This window comes from Taudactylus pleione, unplaced genomic scaffold (genome assembly GCF_031769625.1).
Source record: "Taudactylus pleione unplaced genomic scaffold, aTauple2 ptg000189l, whole genome shotgun sequence".
NCBI classification, from domain to species: Eukaryota; Metazoa; Chordata; class Amphibia; order Anura; family Myobatrachidae; genus Taudactylus; species Taudactylus pleione.
The window spans coordinates 8,979,071-9,002,584 of record NW_028284591.1 but is presented as its reverse complement, the minus strand read 5'-3'; the positions used below and the strand labels follow the sequence as shown (position 1 = coordinate 9,002,584).

At 43.7% G+C, this 23,514-nt stretch overlaps 1 protein-coding gene across 2 annotated transcripts in view; it reads right to left on the bottom strand.

Annotated features, from left to right (window-relative positions):
* Positions 1 to 23,514, bottom strand: part of SMAD2 (SMAD family member 2) — a 57,714-nt gene that overhangs the window by 13,818 nt on the left and 20,382 nt on the right. Inside the window, exons 3-5 of one of the 2 annotated variants that reach the window (XM_088476493.1) lie at positions 7,832 to 7,921; positions 6,212 to 6,405; positions 4,140 to 4,274 (exon numbers count right to left, since the gene is read on the bottom strand). In XM_088476493.1, the coding sequence (XP_088332619.1) occupies positions 4,140 to 4,274; positions 6,212 to 6,405; positions 7,832 to 7,921 (419 nt within the window). The remainder of the gene's footprint in view (positions 1 to 4,139; positions 4,275 to 6,211; positions 6,406 to 7,831; positions 7,922 to 23,514) is intronic. The other variant, XM_088476494.1, reaches the window with a different exon arrangement.

Sequence of the window (23,514 nt, the reverse complement as noted above, 5' to 3'; positions counted from 1 at the left end):
ACGGGAGTACGCATGCGCGACCTGGGGAAAGAGCTGGACAGGGGCGGAGGGATCCGAAAGGATCTCTCTTCGCATCCCGGACCTTCTTTCCATAGGTTAGAAGCGGGTTGCCATGCCGGAGCAGGAGGTTACACCATCTTAAGATGGCGAATGCTCCCACAGTCAGACTCCAAAATTATTATATTTTCGGAGCTTGATGAATACTGTCCCCATACTAGCGTATGGGGACAGCCGGCCATTCCGGGAGAGGAAGGTAAGCAGGAGATATCTGTGATACTAGCGTATGGGGACAACTGGCCATTCCGGGAGAGGAAGGCAAGTAGGAGATGTCTGTGATACTAGTGTATGGGGACAGCGGGACATTCCGGGAGAGGAAGGTAAGCAGGAGATATCTATGATACTAGTGTATGGGGACAACTGGCCATTCCGGGAGAGGAAGGTAAGTAGGAGATGTCTGTGATACTAGTGTATGGGGACAGCGGGACATTCCGGGAGAGGAAGGCAAGTAGGAGATATCTGTGATACTAGTGTATGGGGACAGCGGGACATTCCGCCAGAGGAAGGTAAGCAAGAGATCTGTGATACTAGTGTATGGGGACAGCGGCCATTACGGGAGAGGAAGGTAATTAGGAGATATCTGTGATGATGAATAGGCCCATTAGTGTTAAATATACAGTGCATCCGGAAAGTATTCACAACGCTTCACTTTTTCCACATTTTGTTATGTTACAACCTTATTCCAAAATGGAATAAATTCATTTTTATCTTAAAAATTCTACACACAATACCCCATAATGACAACGTGTAAAAAGTTTTTTTATTGAGATTTTTGCAAATGTAATAAAAAAAAAAAAAAAAACACACTAAGAAATCACATGTACATAAGTATTCACAGCCTTTGCCATGAAGCTCAAAATTGAGCTCAGGTGCATCCTGTTTCCACTGATCATCCTTGAGATGTTCCTACAGCTTATTTGGAGTCCACTATTTGGTAAATTTAGTTGATTGGACATGATTTTGAAAGGCATACACCTGTCTATATAAGATCCCACACACTTGACAGTGCATGTCAGGGCACAAACCAAGCATGAAGTCCAAGGAATTGTCTGTAGACCTCCGAGACAGGATTGTCTCGAGGCACAAATCTGGGGAAGGGTACAGAAAAATATCTGCTGCTTTGAAGGTCCCAATGAGCACAGTGGCCTCAGTCATCCGTAAATGGAAAAAGTTCGGAACCACCAGGGCTCTTCTTAGATTTGGCCGGCCATCTAAACTGAGTGATCGGGGGAGAAGGGCCCTAGTCAGGGAGGTGACCACGAACCCGATGGTCACTCTGTCAGAGCTACAGCATTCCTCTGTGGAGAAAGGAGAACCTTCCAGAAGGACAACCATCTCTGCAGTAATCCACCAATCAGGCCTGTATGGTAGAGTAGCCAGACGGAAGCCACTCCTTAGTAAAGAGCACATGGCAGCCCACCTGGAGTTTGCCAAAATGCACCTGAAGGACTCTCAGACTATGATGAGACAAAGATTGAACTCTTTGGCGTGAATGCTAGGCGTTATGTTTGTAGGAATCCAGACACCGCTCATCACCAGGCCAATACCATCCCTACAGTGAATCATGGTGGTGGCAGCATCATGCTGTGGGGATGTTTTTCAGCAGCAGGAACTGGGAGACTAGTCAGGATAGAGGGAAAGATGAAGGCAGCAATGTACAGAGACATCCTGGATGAAAAGAGGCTCCAGAGCGCTCTTGACCTCAGACTGGGGCGACGGTTCATCTTTCAGCAGGACAACGACCCTAAGCACACAGCCAAGATATCAAAGGAGTGGCTTCAGGACAGCTCTGTGAATGTCCTTGAGTGGCCCAGCGAGTTCCCAGACTTGAATCTGATTGAACATCTCTGGAGAGATCTGAAAATGGCTGTGCACCGACACTTCCCATCCAACCTGATGGAGCTTGAGAGGTGCTGCAAAGGGGAATGGGCGAAACTGCCCAAAGATAGGTGTGCCAAGCTTGTGGCATCATATTCAAAAAGGCTTGAGGCTGTAATTGCTGCCAAAGGTGCATCAACAAAGTATTGAGCAAAGGTTGTGAATACTTATGTAAGTGTGATTTCTTAGTTTTCTTTTTTTAAATTAAATTTGCAAAAATCTCAAAAAAACTTTTTACACGTTGTCATTATGGGGTATTGTGTGTAGAATTTGAGGTCAAAAATGAATTTATTCCATTGTGGAATAAGGCTGTAACATAACAAAATGTGGAAAAAGTGAAGCGTTTTGAATACTTTCCGGATGCACTGTATGTTGTGTAGTAATTGTGTAGTGTACAATCACCGATGTAGTGTTACACATATATGTTGTGTAGTGATTGGTGGCAGTATGATCACCGATGTAGCATTACATATATGTTGTGTAGTGATTGCTGGCAGTACGTGTAGTGTTACATGTATGTTGTGAAGTGATTGCTGGCAGTACGTGTAGTGTTACATGTATGTTGTGAAGTGATTGCTGGCAGTACGATCACCAATGTAGCGTTACACATGTTGTGTAGTGATTGCTGACAGTACGTGTAGCGTTACATGTATGTTGTGTAGTGATTGTTGGCAGTACGTGTAGCGTTACATGTATGTTGTGTAGCGATTGCTGGAAGTACAATCACCAATGTAGCGTTACATGTACGTTGTGTAGTGATTGCTGGTGATACGTGTAGTGGTACATGTGTGCTGTCTAGTGATTGCTGGCAGTATGATCACCAATATAGCATTACATGGATGTTGTGTAGTGACTGCTGGTGATACGTGTAGTGGTACATGTATGTTGTGTAGTGATTGCTGGCAGTACGATCACAGATGTAGCGTTACATGTATGTTGTGTAGTGACTGCTGTCGGTACGATCACAGATGTAGCGTTACATGTATGTTGTGTAGTGACTGCTGGCGGTACGATCACAGATGTAGCGTTACATGTATGTTGTGTAGTGACTGCTGGCGGTACGATCACAGATGTAGCGTTACATGTATGTTGTGTAGTGACTGCTGGCGGTACGATCACCGATGTAGCGTTACATGTATGTTGTGTAGTGACTGCTGTCGGTACGATCACCGATGTAGCGTTACATGTATGTTGTGTAGTGACTGCTGGCAGTACGATCACAGATGTAGCGTTACATGTATGTTGTGTAGTGACTGCTGGCAGTACGATCACAGATGTAGCGTTACATGTATGTTGTGTAGTGATTGCTGGCAGTACGATCACAGATGTAGCGTTACATGTATGTTGTGTAGTGACTGCTGTCGGTACGATCACAGATGTAGCGTCACATGTATGTTGTGTAGTGACTGCTGGCGGTACGATCACAGATGTAGCGTTACATGTATGTTGTGTAGTGACTGCTGGCGGTACGATCACAGATGTAGCGTTACATGTATGTTGTGTAGTGACTGCTGTCGGTACGATCACCGATGTAGCGTTACATGTATGTTGTGTAGTGACTGCTGTCGGTACGATCACCGATGTAGTGTTACATGTATGTTGTGTAGTGACTGCTGGCAGTACGATCACAGATGTAGCGTTACATGTATGTTGTGTAGTGATTGCTGGCAGTACGATCACAGATGTAGCGTTACATGTATGTTGTGTAGTGACTGCTGGCAGTACGATCACAGATGTAGCGTTACATGTATGTTGTGTAGTGACTGCTGGCAGTACGATCACAGATGTAGCATTACATGTATGTTGTGTAGTGACTGCTGGCGGTACGATCATAGATGTAGCGTTACATGTATGTTGTGTAGTGACTGCTGTCGTTATGATCACAGATGTAGCGTTACATGTATGTTGTGTAGTGACTGCTGTCGGTACGATCACCGATGTAGCGTTACATGTATGTTGTGTAGTAATTGCTGGCGGTACGTGTAGTGTTACATGTAGCGGACGTGATTTCAACAAGACAGCACATAAATCACAATAAAAGTATTTCCCTACAGAGCGCACAACATGACCCAGTCATTCTATAGTTTAGCGGGGCTCATCACAGTGACTGCAGGGAGCGACACTCGGGGCATCAATTTGAGTTTAGCACAAATCTAGGTAAAGACAAACAGCTTCTAGCAGACCTCCGAGAGCCGAGCACGTACCTGGTATATAGTTGCTCTGGGGCTCTATTCCCGCAGGGAAGTTAGTGTTCTCCGGAATGGAATGCGTATAGTCATCAAGTGGAGGAAGTTCTGTCAGGATCTCTGTGTGTCGCGGCACTAACACCGGGGGTAACACTACAGGGGGGAAATGCGATATGTAACCATAAGGTGCAGGGATGTGTACGGTTATTACAGTGGTAGCATAACTAATAAAGCCTGTCCTTAGTGCAGCCAGCACCCCCATAATCAGGGTCTAGTAATACAGGAACAGATCGGTCCTATATGATGGTATACAGAAACCCAGGCACTGACAGGTAAGGACAGAAACGTAGTAATGTATCTAACGTTATTTTACCACAAAGGGAGAGTAATAATTATGAACGTGTACCCGACATGCAGTTTAGAAAAACCTACTGTAGAAAACCCCTCTATAACCCCTTCCCCCTCCGGACCATAATGCCTTGGACACAGCGTATATATGAGCTGTTGGCAGGACAGAAGTTCCAGCGGGAATAAACTGAAGATCATTCCGTCAATGTACCATAAAGCCGGCAGCTTCTGGTCACTGTTTGAGTGAGCGAGCTCCTACCGTCCTTGGGCTGTGCCTGGTCTCATTAATACTTAGGAATAGTCACAGTTGCACAGGACGCCCGGCCTCGCACAGACATGGAGAGAGGAGTTAGATGCATCCCCATAACTGTCATACATAGTACATACACAATTTCTGTTGGAGGCATCGGTTTAATTTGCAGATGGTTGTGTGCAAGAGACGGGGCCGCTTTAAAACAGGAACTGGAAAGCCGCCGTAACACAAAAAGTGATGGTGCTGTATTTATTTAGCCAAACACAATATTATAGTCATGCAAATAATCCACCGATTGCGGTGTCATGGCGACTTCATTCACTGGAACCTGAACTATGGCTGCAACTTTACTGTGGAGACAAATACAGTTTGTCCAGCTTCACTCACACACACACACACACACACACACACTGCAATGAATCAGATAGGGCAGTTCCCGACTCGGGTCCTCAAGGCACCTTAACGCTCCAGGTTTTAAGGATGTCATTGAGCGAGCACAGGTAAATTAATTTGTACCTCAGTCATGGATATTTGTAAAACCTGTCCTGTTAGTGGTTCCCAAATACAGTCCTCCAGGCACCCTGATATAGGGGGCTGGTTTGAACACCTTATCAGAGCTTCCCTACCAGACAGACTGATAAGGTTATGGTTGGGTAGAACCAGAAACGGTTGGATGGACAATATATTTAAACTGCACAAACCGACTGAACAATACGCGCGGTTTGAAAATAGGATGAGCACAGGAAGCGCCATTTGTGCCATGTATAAGCAAATAAATGGTAAGGCAGCACAGACGGTGTAATGGTTAGCATTGCTGCCTCACAGCACTGAGGTCGTTGGTTAGATTCCCACTACGGCCCTAACTGTGTGGAGTTTGTATATTCTCCCTGTGCTTGCGTGGGTTTCCTCCGGGTGCTCCGGTTTCCTCCCACACTCCAAAAATATACTGGTAGGTTACTTGGCTCCCAACACAAATTACCCCTAGTGTGTATGTGTGTGTACATGTGATAGGGAATATAGATTGTAAGCTCCACTGGGGCAGGGACTGATGTGAAAGGCCAAATATTCTCCGGAAAGCGCTGCGGAATATATGTGCGCTGTATAAATAACTGGTAATAATAATAAAAAATAATGATCAGTTTTCCATAATTATGTATAATACATGGGAAATGCGATAATACTCAGAGGGGGAGATGTACTTAGTTTTGGAGAGAGAGAAAGTACCAATCAGCTCCTGTCATTCTTCAAACACAGCCGAAGCAAGAGCTGACTGGTTGGTACTTTCTCTCTCCAAAACTTAGTACATCTCCCCCAGGGTGAGGCTGAGGAGGATACTTGGGAGTCCAGGCCAATGTTACACACTATAGGTAGCAGACTAAGAACCCGGTATGGCGTTCCTGGAGAACGCTGCGCATGTCCATTGCACCCCAGATATCTCTTACAATCATCACTTCATACCTCCCTATCCCCGGGACACGCGTCAACTTACCTGGAGTCTCCACTCTCTGATAGTGATAAGGGTTCACACATACTTCATCCTTTTTAAGATTAAAAGCATATTCACAATTCTCGATGGCTTTCAGTTCGTGGTGACTGTGAAGATCTGGCCAGCGCCAGAGTCGGCAGTATATCACGTGCGGTAACCCTTTACGGTGAGAGACCTGCAGGCGGCCATCGAGTGACCTGGACATCACAAGAAGGGATATTAAAAAAAAAAGAGAAAAAAAAAAAAAAAAAGAAAGAGAAAGTTTTATGGACATCATAATATTAAACGGGTATAAGCACAGAGGTCCAGATAGAAGATGATCACATCGTACGAAGCGCACAGAAGCAGCGGCACTACTTCACATTCGCCAAGAATAAAGAGGGACAGGGGTGTGGGGATAAATAGACCCCCTCCCCTCCACACACACACCTGGCAAAAGGAAAATTAGTTGAGAGGAAGAATAATAAAAAGTAACATACGCTGGAAAGAGAGATATGCGCGGCAGCAACGGAGTTTTATATTAAAGCGTACAAAGAAGCCGGATCATCATGCAAAGAGAGACTGCAGCACTGGAGAACAGACGTAAGCAAGACATAAAGCAAGACACTGACACTTCTCCTATTGTACAGGAGCCGGCAGCAGATTGCCCGGCAGCACCGTCCACAGGGTAGTAATAATTCACCGTTCTTATATCAACCCCCCACATCCGCTCTATGTTAGAGGGGTCCTACGCTCAACACCTCTCAGAGGATTACACACTGGCATGGAAGCAGGCAGGACTATCAGCCAGAAGGTGCAGCAAGGTAAAGCATTAGGGGGGGGGGGGGGGGATAAAACAAATTAACATAAAAGCAGTCTAATCCAGATTGATATTGAAGTCCCCTATAGATCTATTTTGAAACACTTGGACCACATAAGACTAACTGCATATGTACATAAGCAAATGCAGATGTAAATGGTTGTGAAGTGAACAAAATAAGAGACGAAAAATGAAAAAAAAAAAAAAGAACAAAAAAAAAACTTAAACACAAACCAAAGAGATAAAACTAGTAGTGTTTAGAGCATGAAACGTTTGACTGTAATTCGCTTGAATCCTCAATACAAAATGGCTGACAAAAAGAATCATGGGATGGCGGGCTGAGTAATAGCTTCTGAGACTATGGGGAGGGGGAATCTGTTTGTACGGTTCATGAGCATCCTGATGTAAAACGGAATTAAAGTGTACTTCTTGCCTACACACAATGGAAGTAGCCCGATTATTCACAAGCAAATGACGTCACCGAGGCACAGGAATGCCTCGCGCTTCTGGTGACGTCACTAGATCACAGCCCAGCTGAGAGTGACACTGGTCGGGCCCCGGGCAGCAAGGCCTCCACTGTGCGGGGGCGACAGGTACACCTTAAAAAAAATTAACATTTCGTTGGTCAAAACATCAGCGAGTAAATGAAATAAAAAGGAAACACAAAAAGTAACATCCAGAAGGTATTTGTTAAGCGCTGTTAAAATGTATTTGAGAAGAAGCATCCTGCGATACAGCGGAAGACCCCCACCCCCCCCCCCTCCAGAACCTCTCCCCCCACCCCCACCCCGAGAGCTCTATGCGACAGAGTGCAAAATAGTCACCTGGTTTGTTCAGAGAAGCTGTAAAGGGCTGTGGTATCCCACTGATCTATGGTATTTGGTGTACTCAGTCCCCAAATTTCAGAGCAAGTGCTGTGCATAAATTGAAAAACAAAAATTGATGTGAACATGGAAGCATGGTTATTTGGTTTTTTTACCATGATGTCAAAACATGGGAGAAATGTACAGAGCACTTCCTTCACATATAAGACACAAAGATCGGCATCGTTAGTGTAAAGGAAGAGGGGGGTTACATGGAGGGAGGAGTGATTGGAAGTAAGCTATGACCATGTCGGAAGATGAACATACAGGTGCGGAGGTGTGATGGATTACAACAATGGTGTAGGTGACACACAGAGCCCCTCCCCAATGTAAGCGGACTATGAGTGACAAAACACACGTCATGGCGTCACGTAAATCACAGTAAGACCAGGACAGAGCTCGGCTGGCGGCCACTCAATTTAGGATAACGAGGGGGACGGGGGGGGTAACGGTGCCAACTGCCAGACATAGTTCAGGTGACTGCATGGAGGAAATGACATATAGCGGAGCAGAGAAACACAGGGCAACAGACCCCCCCCGGACACACGCTGTAGGGTTCTGCCCCCAAAGAAAGGGGGGTAGGCGGGGGGGTACGAGTCTTTAACAGGTTTGGTATATCAGATTTCCAGTCTGTCTAAAAGGAGCAGAGTGTAGGCATTGTTCAATGTCCGCGCACATAGTAATACAGCCACTACCAAAGTCATATAGACAGCAATAATCATTCCTATCAATAACAAGGCCGATCAAGAAGATAGCCAGCACTTGCGTTCTACATTGCATCCGAGGAGACCACCGACAGATATAATATAGGGATTCTATGGCAGATGGTATTCCTCCAGTATAATGTGTTCAGGGCCAGCTCCCTGGAACACTCACTTACCATAAAATCTTTAGCAGTAAAATAAGTCACCTTACGTCACCCCAGCAGAGTATAACGGCACTAAATGTCCGACTAAAGCAAGTCATCACCGCCACAGAGCCCTGTGCTGCGTGTGTGTCCTGTTATCATTACATGGGCACAATTTATCAGTAGCCTGCGTTACATGTACCTCTAGGGTCTTACGCATGTGTGTGTGTGTGGTACATCAGCCAAAACTAGCAAATACAAAATCTATATGCAAAGAACACTGTAAAACAAAAAAAAAGGTAATATAAGATACGTACAACACAGAAACTATTCCAGGAAAAGGGTGCAAGTAACATTTATAAGAGTAATCTTCTTTGCTTGCTATTTGTATTCTGTAACATAATCGCAGCTGTAAGGTAGATAAGGTACGAAAAAAAGAAAAAAAAAAAAAAAAAAAAAACCTTAAAACCGCAAAGAATAAAGAGTATTTCTCCATCAAGGTGTAAGGAGAATGCTATGAAGAACAGCGCACTGGCACTGTGTGTAAAGGTCACTAACACCTAAAATGTCATTGCTTAATTGCATCAAGTACAGGTTAAAGCATAGGCTAGGCATAATTGTCTGCTATCCCTACATAACAGGAAGCCAGCCAGCAGGCTGTGACTGCGTTCTCATGCCTACATCCTGCTACCAGATCCTGCCCCCAAGGTGCTGCGATTACGACTTGGTAGCAGAGTTTTTGAAGCAGATTAGGAGGTGGGACAAAAACCTAACGGCACCACACAGGTGGCATACAGATAGCAATACCTTTATAGAAGCTCTTGTGTGGTCACTGAAAGCTCTTAATGTTTACATCTAACATAAAATCAGGGCTCATGTAACTTCAATAAAGTTACACTGACCTTATTACTGTAAATTAGGAGTGTCCGATTCATAGGGAGAGAACAGTATAGGCCACAAAAAAAATACAGAAACCCAAATGTAGCGTTCATGCTAGGCTGTTTCGGTGGGGCACCGCACCCTGTCGGATTTGAAAATACTAAAATGCACCACGCCCTTATGGAGGTGCCCTGCTCATCCCACACTGACATCAGTGGGCCCGCCGCTCCTCTCCGTGTCCCATCCGCAGGCCACAGTGTCCCGCTGGGGGTGAGGTAAAACTTGTGCATGAACACTCACCACTGGGTGAATAGATGCCAGGTACGCCCCCTAGTGTGCTGGAAAAGGGATAGTGACACAAGTCCACGCCGCATTTCAGGGGAAGCAATCGGGAATCCGACTGCCTAAACACCGGCAGCCGGCTTCCCGACTGTCATTTCCCGGCAAGGGTGAAATGCCGGGTGTCTAGATGTAGACGCCCGCATTTCCCCGACGCCGGGAGACCGGCGCCCGGCATCCCGATCGTAGCGATGCCGGGCGCCGCGAGCGGACAGCTGCAGGGGGGGGGGGGGGGAGGGTTAGGTTTAGGGCTCCCGGGGGGGACTTAGGGTTAGGCACCCCCCCAGGAGGGTTAGGCACCCCCCGGGGGACTTAGGTTTAGGCAGCGGGGAAGGGGGTGGTTAGGGGTTAGGCACTTAGAGGGGGGATTAGGGTTAGGCACTTGGGGTGGAAGTTAGGGTTAGGCACCCCTAAGGAGGGTTAGGGTTAGGGGGGTTAGGTTAGTAGATACTTACCTATCCACGATCGGGATTTCCAGTGCTGTCGGGCTGAGCTCCGTGCAATAGGTAACCGACGATGGTTGCCAACTATCGATGGCCACCCTTAATAGACCCTGGAATGAACACTACAAACGTGTTTTGTTTTAAAATCATTAGTAGTAGGTTAAAATGTGCTATTTGCAATTTTTTTCCAAACATTATGTTTTACACAATGAGGAGCATTTTTCTCTTGTATTACAGTGACCAGTGGAGTATTTGGTACAGTAATATACAAGAATACTGAATGTGAGAAGGCATGAATGTCCCGGTATACCTCCAAATTGACGACGGGCCTACACACTAATGGTTTCCTTCTTCTTTTGAATAGACTGAGTGGTCTGAGAAGTATCCCAAGGACACGCTAACACTACTATTGGGTTGTCATGTGCTTTGCTGGTGGACAGGTGACCCTGCCTTAGATGTTAGCTGCTGCTGTTTCATTTAGTGCAGAGGTTTATTGTTTATAGTACTAATCCTTTATTAAGAGGTCACACTGAGTGGCTAACACTCCGACTATTTCCAGAGTGTACAAATTAAAACTTCTTGTTACATCATGAAACCCATTCTAATGTGTCAATACTCATTTGCGTTCATTCTCGCGCCTGCGTGCGTTTTGTGAAGGCTACTAGCACCATTCCAGTCCACAAGTTTGAAACAGTTCATTCATCTCTATACGGAGCGCATTGTGTATATACCCACTCGAGGTTAGCAAAAGCATTTACACCAGCCATGTGCTGGTTCCTGCTCATTTCTGTCAATGGTCCATTCCTTTCATTGTGAGCGACACACAGAAACCCCACTGAATTAATAAGGACACCGACATGAATGGAGCATCACAATTTTGTTTATTTGTTTTCATCAGTACAAGAAGCTTAATTCAGCTCTACTGGTGTCTTGTCAAAGTTAGGGGGGCCCCGGGGGCGTGGCCTGGAAGCCGAGGAGGAAAGCTGCATGGAGTCGGGGCTCCGTTACGACTGAGCCTGCTGATCCAGTCCCTCCGGCCGTGCGCGGTGCTTCTTGGCTCTCCTACCGCCACAAGCCATCTCTGCCCCCAAGGCGGGTGTTCCCATCGCCTAGCGGGATCCTGGTTCCCGGACTCGGGCTGCCGGACCTCGCGGCCTACTGCAGACGCGGTGCGTGGTGCTGGATTCCGGCCCTCGCCTCCCGCCTCCTGCATCGCGCCTGGTCCACTGCCAAACCCCGCGACGCTGGCTCACAGACAGTCAGCTGGTGGGTGCGAGCAGCAAGGGGAACACACGGGGACGCCGCTGGACGGGTCCCCGCGACCGCATATCATAATTGCAGAAGGCAGACGCTGGCTCCTTTCAAGGTCCTTTTACAGACGGCGCCATTTTGCAGACACTGCATATACAGGAGACAAGGTACTGTGTGTTACCAGTTAAAGCCCTATACTGGAGAACGTACAGCTGCTTATAAACAGAAGTCTTGCAACTCTATACTTCTTTTGAATCCCCAGCTATAGCTGATGATAAATTTGGCAATATTTATGTACATATCCTTTACTCTGGGGAATAGTTACAGTGCCAGCTTCTACCACCAGATGGTGCTCCAGCCCTATTTTCCAAGTTACTTCACAATTATTTGAAATGTAAAGGATCTCCTGTCTGTGATCACAGCCATTTCTAAGCAACACACTCCTCAGTATTATCATAACCTGGTGAAAATTAAGACCAATCTCTACATGGATAAGTTCATGGCTCCACAGCCCACCCCCAAGGCAAATCGAGCCAGGGGTAGTAGCAAACGTACAGATCAACCTACAGACTCTGTGGAAAACATGCCACATACACATAGTTCCGAACCCGCTACTACCCATAACACAATGGGCCCGGTTCCTGCTCCTCTCTCATATGCAGAGATAGTTAGAGCCATTAAAGAAACAGTGGAACCACTACTGCAAAACCAAGCGGATAAATTCATGGGGGCACTGGCGGATATTAAGACGCAAATGTCCTCTGTCTCACAACAAGTGCGTGAAAATGAAAACAGGATCGGAGTCAACTTTCATGAACTTTCGGAACTAAAACAACAAGTTGCTACCATGTCGACCACACAACAACAATTACTATCCAAGGTAGACGATCTGGAAAATAGGTCCAGACGCAACAACCTGCGACTTCTGGGTCTTAAGGAAACGATTAAAGGCAACGATCTCACTAAATTTCTTCAAACCGATCTCCCTGAGCTACTCGGCATCTCGGCTGAACTGAATAATTTTGAGATAGAACGAGCACATAGATTAGGTCCTTTTCGCGATTCTAACATCTCACGCCCTAGAGCTGTTATCTTCAAGTGCTTAAATTTTCGTCACAAGGATCTGATATGGTCAACTGCTCGACAAAAGGGCCCTCTTCAGTGGGATGGCCAACGTATCCTCTTGTTCCAGGACTACTCCGCGGAGGTTGCCAGAGCACGCAGAAATATGTCCCCTGTCTGCTCTCAGCTCATCCAATCAGGGACTCGCTTCGCGCTCTTATTCCCAGCTAGACTTCGCATTTTCTCATCTCAAGGCCCTAAAGATTTCACAGAAGTTGCTGACGCCCAGGCTTTCCTTAACGAAGTAAAAGAGTCCTCGGACCCCTCCACGATGGACCAGAATGATTGATTACGGGAAGATGTCCCATACCTATTTTGATGCCTTTACCAGGTTCTACCCTTTTCTTCAAAAATATGTTTATAGTCTGATTTAGGATTATAATTACATATATACTTGTGATGTTGCTTTATAGTTATTATTAAGACTATTGTCTTTTTTTTTTTCCTTTTCAATAGGCTGAGATCAATGACTATAGTTTTGGTTATATGTTTGCATTTGATTCGCAATCTCTGCATATCAGCGTCTTTCTTTATTTTCTTTTTATGTCTATGTCCATTTGTTTATTTGTTTCTTTATACTGTATGAATCACGAAGCTCATGCCCTTCATAGCTTATTTATGACTTATACTAGAGCCGACATTCATATTATTATGAACCTACCTAACACCAACCGGTATTATGGGGAGTATATTAACATTTATACTACACTTTTTTACTATTTGCATTACCTAATTTCCACACCTTGTGATGCATTCCCACCTTAGGTTTTGCACCTGGAATGTCAGGGTGATTCACTCACCAGTGAAAAGAAAGCGCATATTGACATATCTTAATAAGCTTAAATCCGATATCACTTATTTACAGGAGACTCATTTAACTCCCACAGAACACGCCAAGCTAAACACACTGCACCACCAGGTACTGGCGTCATCATCATTTGGTTCTAAGTCACGTGGAGTGGTAATCCTAATACGCAAGGGTATTCAATTCGATATTCACTCCTCTGATGTAGACCAAGAGGGCCGATACATTCTTATGGATGTCACGCTAGACGGCACTAGATATTGTTTGTGTAATGTCTATGGTCCCAATATATATGATAAATCTTTTTTCTTAGGATTGATTAACAAATTATATTCTTTTGCAGATTCTAAGATTATATTAGGGGGTGATTTCAATCTGGTCGCTTCCCCAACCTTAGATAGGAAAACTTTCTCTCATTCCTCCCCCAAACAACCAAAAATAGGTTTAAATTATATAGCCAAAGAATTGAATTTATTAGATGTGTGGAGAATGAGACACCCCACTGATCTGGAATACACGTACTACTCAGCCACTCATAACGCCTTTTCTAGGCTTGATTATTTTTACTTATCTAACTCAATATCCCCAATGATTATCGATACATCGATTGAAACTATAGCTATTTCGGATCATGCGCCGGTGTGGGTGGATGTACAGGGGAAATTCCTTTTGGGTTCATACTCCCAATGGCGATTTCCGGCAAAATTAGCCTCATCCCTTAAATTTAAGTCAATGCTAGAGTCTGCTTGGGCCAATTACGAAATGAACAACCAAATACATAAAGATAACCCAGGTTTATATTGGCAAACTGCTAAGGCGGTGATTAGGGGGGAAATTATCTCCTTTATGACAAAATATAAGGCTGAACAGGACGCCACTTATAGATCTGCACAGACGGCCTTAACATCCGCATTTCAAGCTCTAAGAGCTTCATCCTCACCGGTGACTAGAGCCGCATATGGTGAGTGCAGGTTACACTTTGATCAAATCCTCACTCAAATGGATGATAAATATGTATACTCAGGTAAATTACATTTCTTTCGATACGGCAACAAACCTAGCCGACTCCTATCAAACATGCTGAGAGGTACCAAGCCACATAATAATATTGCAGCTCTCAAAGATGAAAGCTCTGCCATACAATTCAATGGCAAAGATATCGCGAATATCTTTTTCCGTTACTACCAAAACCTCTATTCCCAAGACCCAATAGATATCACTAAAAAGGAGGCTTTTTGGGAATCACACACCATGCCACAGATTTCATCTGCACAGGCTGATATATTGATTGGCAAAATTACACATGAAGAGGTAGATCAGGCTGTTAAATCTCTCAAGACGTTCAAGGCCCCAGGCCCAGATGGTCTGAGTGGGGAGTTTTTCAAAATATTACGTCCCCAAATCACAGAGACTTTAACTAATGTATTTAACTCCATAATGGATAGTAAAATAATCCCTCACTATTTTAATTCGGCCATTATAAAAGTTCTGCCGAAGTCAGGCAGAGACCCCCTTTTGCCTTCATCATATAGACCCATTTCTCTACTTAACGTAGACTATAAATTATTGACAAAAATTTTAGCAGAGCGGTTGAAGTTGATTCTCCCGTCTATCATACACCCGGACCAAACCGGGTTTATTTGTGGCAGAAATTCTGTCACAAACATTAGGAAAGTCCTTACGGTGCTGCAGTCTCTGCATATGGGCGAGACGGGTGATCCCAGGTTCTTGTTGTCTTTAGACGCAGAAAAAGCGTTTGATCTGGTAACCTGGGATCACCTGTTTGAATCTCTGCGTCGGTTTGGTATGCCCGCCCTTTTTGTTGAGATCATACGATCCTTATATACTTCTCCCCTTACTCAGATTCTCACTAATAGATATTTATCACCTGTATTCTGTACACAGAGAGGGACGAGACAGGGTTGCCCGCTTTCTCCACTTTTGTTTGCAATTGCGCTAGAGCCATTGGCAATAGCAATAAGACAGGAAACGGAGGTAAAGGGTATTACTATCAGAAACCAAACATGTAAATTGTCTTTATTTGCAGACGATATGATGCTTTTTATATCTGATCCCCTACGATCCATCCCTACACTTCTGGATCTAATTACCACATTTGGATCATTTGCAGGTTATCGGATCAATGTGAGTAAATCTGAGTTGCTCCCTATTGATGCAGCTACTTTTTTAGCTACACATCCCCACATAGCCTCTCTTTTCACAATTGCAACACATAAATTAAAATACTTAGGTATATTTATACCAGCTCAATTATCCTCTCTATATGCTTTTAATTTCTCTCCATTGCTAAATAGATTAAACTCCCAACTCCAGAATTGGAAAGATCTTAAACTCTCTCTACTCGGACGAGTAACTGTAATAAAGAGTGTGGTGTTCCCGAAACTAGCCTATCTTTTACAAACTTTACCCATTACTTTAACAAGAGTGGATGTACTGAAGTTTACGCAGATCTTTTTTAAATTCATTTGGCAGTACAAGAAACCCAGAATGCCGCGTTCCCGAGCTTACCTATTGAAAAAAAATGGAGGGCTGAGCATCCCAAGCATCTCTGCATTTGCAAAAGCTGCCATATTCCGATATATAACTGATTGGTTATTACATACCGATCACTATACTAATCCTGACTTGGAGGAAGCATTATTTCACCCATATGCCCCAGCAGCCTTGTTACACACCCCTAAAATACACATTCCTAAGATATTTCGTTCTAATATTTTATTCTGGGACACTTACACTACGTGGTTGAAGGTTAATACACATTTGGGGAAAAATCCTTTTTCATCCCCGTACATCCCCTTATGGGGTAATCCCTGTTTTCCCCCTTCACTTGACATTCCTCTTTTTAAAATGTGGAATCAAAAGGGAATCATGTCCATCAAAGATGTATTTGATCCGGGTGGCAATTTGCTCTCCTTTGTACAATTACAGGATAAATATGACATCCCTCGTACACAATTTTTTATGTTTCTACAAGTACGTCATTTCATTCAATCCTTAGATAATCCTTTATGGATCTCAATTAACACAGATACAATGGGTCGCATTCTACTCTTATGTCGCTCAACCAAATTCAGAATAGCTCATTTATATAAATACCTGATTGAAATTCCTATACATGCTTGGGCACCAGTTGCGGAAGCTTGGCACACAGAGATACCCGAATTATGTGACTTGGAGCCATTTGTTGCGAATCTGGATTGTGTTTTACCCTGCCTTAAGTCAGCGAGACATCAAGAAATTCATCTTAGAATTTTAAATCGTACATATATGTCTCCGGCCCAACTGAGACATTTTGTGCCACTGGAGGAGGGAAATTGTGTGAAATGTGACTGCTCTAATGCCTCTCTCTCGCATAACCTCTGGTACTGCAGAAAGATCCATAGATTTTGGAATAAAATTTTGTGTTATCTAAATAATACGATACATCTTAAATTGTCCAAAAATGCGGCAGCTCTTATTTTCGCAGAATTTTCAATATGGGAGTCTGAGTCCTCCTTGGGCCCATGGAAACCTGCTCTGAGAGTCATGGTTACAGTAGCTAAACAACTTATCCTTAATTACTGGATCTCAAAATCAGCACCTACACTAATGGAATGGAAAATTGCGCTGCTGGAGGTTATTTATGCGGAGAGACGTATGGCTATCTTTAACATCGAAAGAGGGGTACGGATTTTTTCCAAAAAATGGGAACCATACATACAATGTTTACCGGTCCAGATTCAGAATAACATATGGAAAGTCTTTGATCACACGGAATGGTTTATGCTAAGAAATATCACTTAAAATGCCCCTATTTGTGCTATTTATATGTAGCTCTCTGTGAATCCCCCCAGACAAGGTATCTCTCACCTTCTGTCAGTGATTCACCCTCTATTTCTATTTCACCTTTCTTTCTTCTGTTTCTTTTATCATTTTATTCTAACTCTCCCCCCCTTTTTTTTTTTTTTCTAATGTAATTCTGCATTGATGTAGATTATATTGACGCAACGATTGACTGATATACCGAAGTTGATGTGATAATTGGTTAACTCAAAATTCAATTGCTGCTTACACTGGCTCTATAAGTTGCATAGTTTGAGTGACATTGATTGTATATTTACTGGCATTTCTATACGGTGTACTATATTGATTTTTTATACAGTATTTGTAATTTTCTACATTATATTATATTCAAGTACTTTGTTTCTTTGTACTTTGACATAATTTCAATCTATATTTGTACTATTTTCCAAAAAAGTTTGAAAAGATTAACAGTAGTTTGTATATTGTTTGTTCCAAGAAACAGACTAGTCGTTTATCAGACAATTTTATTTTCTCTAATTCTTGGATTGTGCAATGTATAATTGTTTTATTGCTGTTCAATAAAAAGATATTTAAAAAAAAAAAAAGTTAGGGGGGCCCCTGTGCTCCCCTTACAGCCAGCCAATCACACCAGGTGCTGGAAACAGTTTATTATTGGTTGAACCGTTCTGAGGAGTGCTAGACAATTAAGCGCCAATCTCATGACCCGGCAAAATAGATTTCACCTGTGCATGAGCCAAGAAAACCAAAAACCTGGCCTGTTGGTGGCATTTGAGGACTGTGAACCCCTGCATTATATAAAGATCAGACAGGATTCCAACCAATGAATAAAGGGGGCGATTCAATAGTTTTTTTAAGGCGCTCTAATTAATGAGCATCCAATGTCGTAATTCAATTGTTTTTTTGGTCGCCCATTCATTATCAAGCTTGTCGTGCCTAATTAGACTTGGTTTAGCCGCGTAAAAAGGCTACACCCGTCTAAAGGAAGGGGCGAGCAGAAATGCTGGCGCTGACAGCTATCACGCCCGAACAGAGCGACAGTTCCGTCGGCACCCAGGACAGACAGCCGCCGGTGCTAACCTCTAAATCGCAATAATCGTTCATATTAGAGGCCATACTCTGACAGACAAACTGCACCTCGCATGGGGTGCCGGTGCAAAGCTTCTAAGGTGTGACCGATGGTTGCGCCAAAGACGACCGGCGGCACACCCGGAAGGGCTTGTACAGACGTTTGCATATAGTTGCAGAAGCAATACCGGTAACAGATACACAGGCAGACGCTGCAGCTTCCAGGATCAGACACTACATCATTACATAACGATAACCCCTGCACCTTCGGAGGCCAGCTATATTTTAGCCCTGTACAAGGTAAGAGACCTTAGATAATATCAGTGAAAAGGATTAGCACTGCACGCACAGCGTGTTTCTGTTTAGCTCATACCTGCGTATGTTTTGTAGATGTTGATTTAATAAACGGAATAAAACCTTCTAGTCGTGTGTATTAATAGGCCAGACTGGTGTGTGCAGGTTGAATAGTTCATCGCTGTACATCGCTTTCGTGTTTAAATTAAATCGGTGCCCCATTCTTGTGTGCCTGAATATTTAATAGGACTTTCTATTCTGAAATGTAAGTAACTAATAGCACATGCTAGGAAATAATCCTATGAATAAAACGCAACATTCCTTCACTGAGAATCACCTTGGATTTAAAGTTGTAGTTTCCAATGAGCCCACAGGAAAAGTATCTCCCGAACAAGCATTATACCCTGCACTGTGCATTTTGATTATTAACGAATAGAGCCTCACGCCTCAGTGAAACCACTGGTTCCTAATCAGCTGTGCCTCGTGCCTCAGTGAGATCACAGGTTGTTTGGAAAGGGATACGTTTGGCATCCCGACATTTACATTACCCGAGCCGGAATCCCGAACACCGAGATATCAAAGAAAAGTAGCGGGGTTGGGAGTGAGGGTTAGGTTGAAGGGTTAGGCACTAGAGGGAGAGTTATGGTTAGGCACTAAGGGGGGAGGTTAGGTTTAGGCACTGGGGATGGAGTGATAGGGTAGGTAGAGGGGGAGGGTTAGCATATCGAACAACAAGTGTCGGTATGATAACCCTGTCGGGATGCTCGAGCGACAGCCGGTATCTCGAGCGACAGCATCCCGTACCCAACCCGATTGGGAACTGTGCCTCAGTGAGGTCAGTGGTTCCTAGGGAACTGTGCCTCATGCCTTAGTGTGGTCAGCGTATCCTAGGGAACCGTGCCTCGGAGTGGTCAGCATTTGCTGGGAAAATGTGCCTCGTGCCTCACTGAGGTCAGTGGTTCCTAGGGAACTGTGCCTCATGTCCATGAGGTTCTTTCACTTAGAGGACATTTATACCTATAAACACAAAATGAAAAGGTCCATATGATCCAAAAGCTTTAGAACCTTGTTAAATCTCTGGATTGTAGCTGACCCCCCAGCATTTTATCAAATATTTGTGCAGCCACAAATCAAACAGAGATAACAGGCATGATTACACAACCTGAGACGGCAAACATATACTGTACTTTTTAGGAGAAATGCCAAGTGTAATTAACAGACAGACAGGAACAGCTTTAATTATAATTTTATCGGAGTGACTGTCTCTCAGATTTCCTGACTGGGTAACAGGAGCTTCTCACTCCCAAACATCCCCCAACGCATCCAGAGAACATAAAATAACTATTACGCTTGGCTTTTATGTGGTTCACCTTCCATGTCCCTGTTTTATGGCACGATGGTCAGCACTGCTGAAATGCATAGGTTCAAATCTGACCAGGGCCCGATCTGTGTGGGGATGTTATGGTCTCAGCGTATGAGTGGACCTACAGATAGCTTATCTAAAATTGAGCTTGGCGTGTTGCACGAGAGTGTAAAGCTGGGTACACACCGATGGATCTATCGCCCATCGCCGGTGTGTGTACAGCGCATATGTCTGTATATGATGTCGTCCAGACATAATCGGTCATCTGCTGGTGTGTACGGGTGACCCGACGATTGCCCGTACACTCGCCGCAGGGACCTGGTGGTGATTTACAGCTCAACTGGTGGGGGCAATTTAAATGCCCGCCCAGTTAAGCTGTCAAGCCCAACACATTGGGCAGATGACTGGTGTATACACTTGCACAGACCTCTCCCCTCCCCCCCTCCTCGCACCCAATTATGAAGAAAATATAAAAGCTAGCGTTCTGCATGTATATATAACATATACTGTACGTCTTCGTCACACAAGTTTGTAAATATGTGATAAGCTGTGCTCCACTTTATGGTGTTTTGCAGAGAATGGATCCCTATACCAGGTTATACATTCATGTGTTTGTAAAATGGAGAGCAAACTTACAAGGCGGTACCCCCATGATCCCCCATATGGTACTACAAGGGCCAGCAGTCCCTGCCAGATACTCATTCTCAGTACAGCGCTGCGCAAAGCTGAAATCGTTACTCCCCCTTGTGGCAAATACGTAAAACAACCAAATTCAGAAAAATCTTTAGTTCAAATCTTAGTTCATACTCTAATCATAGCACATAGAAACCTATTCCATTTACCAAGCGCAGTTAGAATCCCGACAGTGGCTGCCCGACATGGGTGAAAATCCCGATCATCCGTAAGGTAAGTATTCACTAACCTAATTCCCAACCCTAACCCTCCTAAGGGGTGCCTAACCCTAACCTTCCCCCCAGTGCCTGACCCTAATCCCCCCTCTAAATGTCTAAACCTAATCCCCCCCTTTCCCGCTGCCTAACCCCAAGTCCCCCCGGGGGTGCCTAACCCTAACCCTCCATTCCCCTAGCCTAAACCTAACCTCCCGGGGGGGAAAAGGTGCTTAACCCTCCCCCTAGCCTAACCTCCCGGTGGTGTGCCTAACCCTAACCCCCTATTCCCCTAGCCTAAACCTAACCTCCCGGGGGGTGCCTAACCCTAAGTCCCCCCTGGGAGCCCTAAACCTATTCCCCTCCTCCCTCCCCCGCGGCTGTCCGCGCTCGGCATCACTTCGAACGGGAAGCCAGGAGCCGGTCTCCCGGCGTCGGTAAAATGACAGGCATCTAGATTTAGACGCCTGTCATTTAACTCTTGCCAGGATAAAGCAGTCGGGAAGCCGGCCGTCTGGATTACGTCCGCCGGCTTCCCAACTGCATACCAATCTGGTCTTCTGCTTCTGTTACTTATCTGTTTTTTTAGAAAATGATCACTTTCAATTAATAGTCACATACATGACTTATTTTTTCGTACTGGTTTGTAAGCATCTACAGGAGACATTTGTGGTCAGCCTAAAGGGGGAAAAAAAAATATATATATATATATATATATATATTAACTGGAACAGGTACAGAGTGCCTCATGTGCTGATAAAAATTAGATATATACAGGAAAAATTATTTTAAAAACCAAAAAATAAAAATGAGGATAAAATTGCTTATCTGGTCATACAATTGGTAAGTTCATGAAAAAGTAGAGAGCAGGAGCATCCAACGCGTTTCGTCCGTGTAAGATGCTCCTGCTCTCTACCCTTTCATGAACTTACCAATTGTATAACCAGATATGCAATTTTATCCTCATTTTTATATTTTGGTTTTTAAAATAATTTTTCCTGTATATGTATGTTTGTTATGAATTTTAGATAGACTATTCCTATGTGACTAGGATAGTGTATTTGTGTTAAATAAACATTGTGTTTTTTTATATATTTACATGCATTGTATGGATTGCTGATTTTTGCACATATTTATAAGCTGGGTACACACTGTATTAAGAGTACACATGTTAATTTATTATAAAATATTTTTTTTTTTTATTAGAGTGTTTGCACATTGCACTTTATTTTAATTGGCACTTTATTGATACATTTGGCACTTTAGGTTTTGCACTGAAAACTTTTTTTATAGGCGATATTGGAAATATACATATATAAATTCTTATCAACACGTGAGGCGCTCAGTACCAGTTACAATAACTAGCATTTTTCCTATGTAACAGATCAGCACTGATACATTTTTTCTGGTTGAGCTGCCACCCATATTATTGGGGGGGGGGGGGGGGGGGTGCTCTATACATACATACATGCATATTATATAAGATTAACAAGGTACTATATATGGAAGTGATCCGTAATTATCAGTTGAGAGGTTTTGTAATAAATTGGTGCTGTGATCTTCCTTTGCACACACACATTATATAAATATATATATTTATTTTTTATTATTATTTTTTTTTAGAAAGTTGTGGAAAGATTTGTCACCATAAACCTGCCCCTGATCACCGGATAGTTACACACAGTTATCGGAACATATCTTGTTTGTAAACAACAACAGTGTTAACAGAAATATCTAAATTATTATTAGATTATTTCTATCGTTTTCTAGAACACAATAGAGAAATGATATCTAGGATCTATTGGTTGCTATGGGAAACAACATCGCTTGTCTGTTTTAGAAGCTTTAGTAAATATACCTCATAAAGGCCTGTGTCCGATAATAGTCACGCCTTGTCTCTGTATTTGTGGCATTATTACATAGGATGCTACATGTACTTATTGTACACTGCAAGTCTGTTTGCCTATACATTGTAGACCTCTAAATAACCTACAAATAGTTATCACAGTCATTTCGGAGTATTGCTCTTAACACATAAAAGTAACCATGGTAATCAGTCAGTAAATGAAGTGATGTTTGCCTGCTTAGACATAAGAATATAAATCTGTGTCAGTAGGTCACCAAAAGAAAGCCACAGTCCGGTTATGTGGGTGTAAACCACCGGCGTGTGTTATACGGGTAGACGCTACTGTCACCAGCAATGCTACATACAATACAGTGAGAGTTACAGCGCAGAGGCGGCTAATGATCCCCTCAACTGAGACCTATGGCTGCGTACATGGGAGGGAATATGTATGTGGGGGGGGGAATGGAGTTCTAGCAGCCTTTGTCAAAGCTTCAAGTATTAAGAGAATAAAGGGATAGTAAAATAAAAAATATAAAATAGTTATTCCAAAACAGAATATATATATTTGCAGGATTACACCACTTCCTAACGAGCAGGAATGAGATGGGGAGAAGATATTCTGGGAATCTCTGTGCATACTGCGTAGATCATGCTACAGTAAAGCTGGGTACACACTAG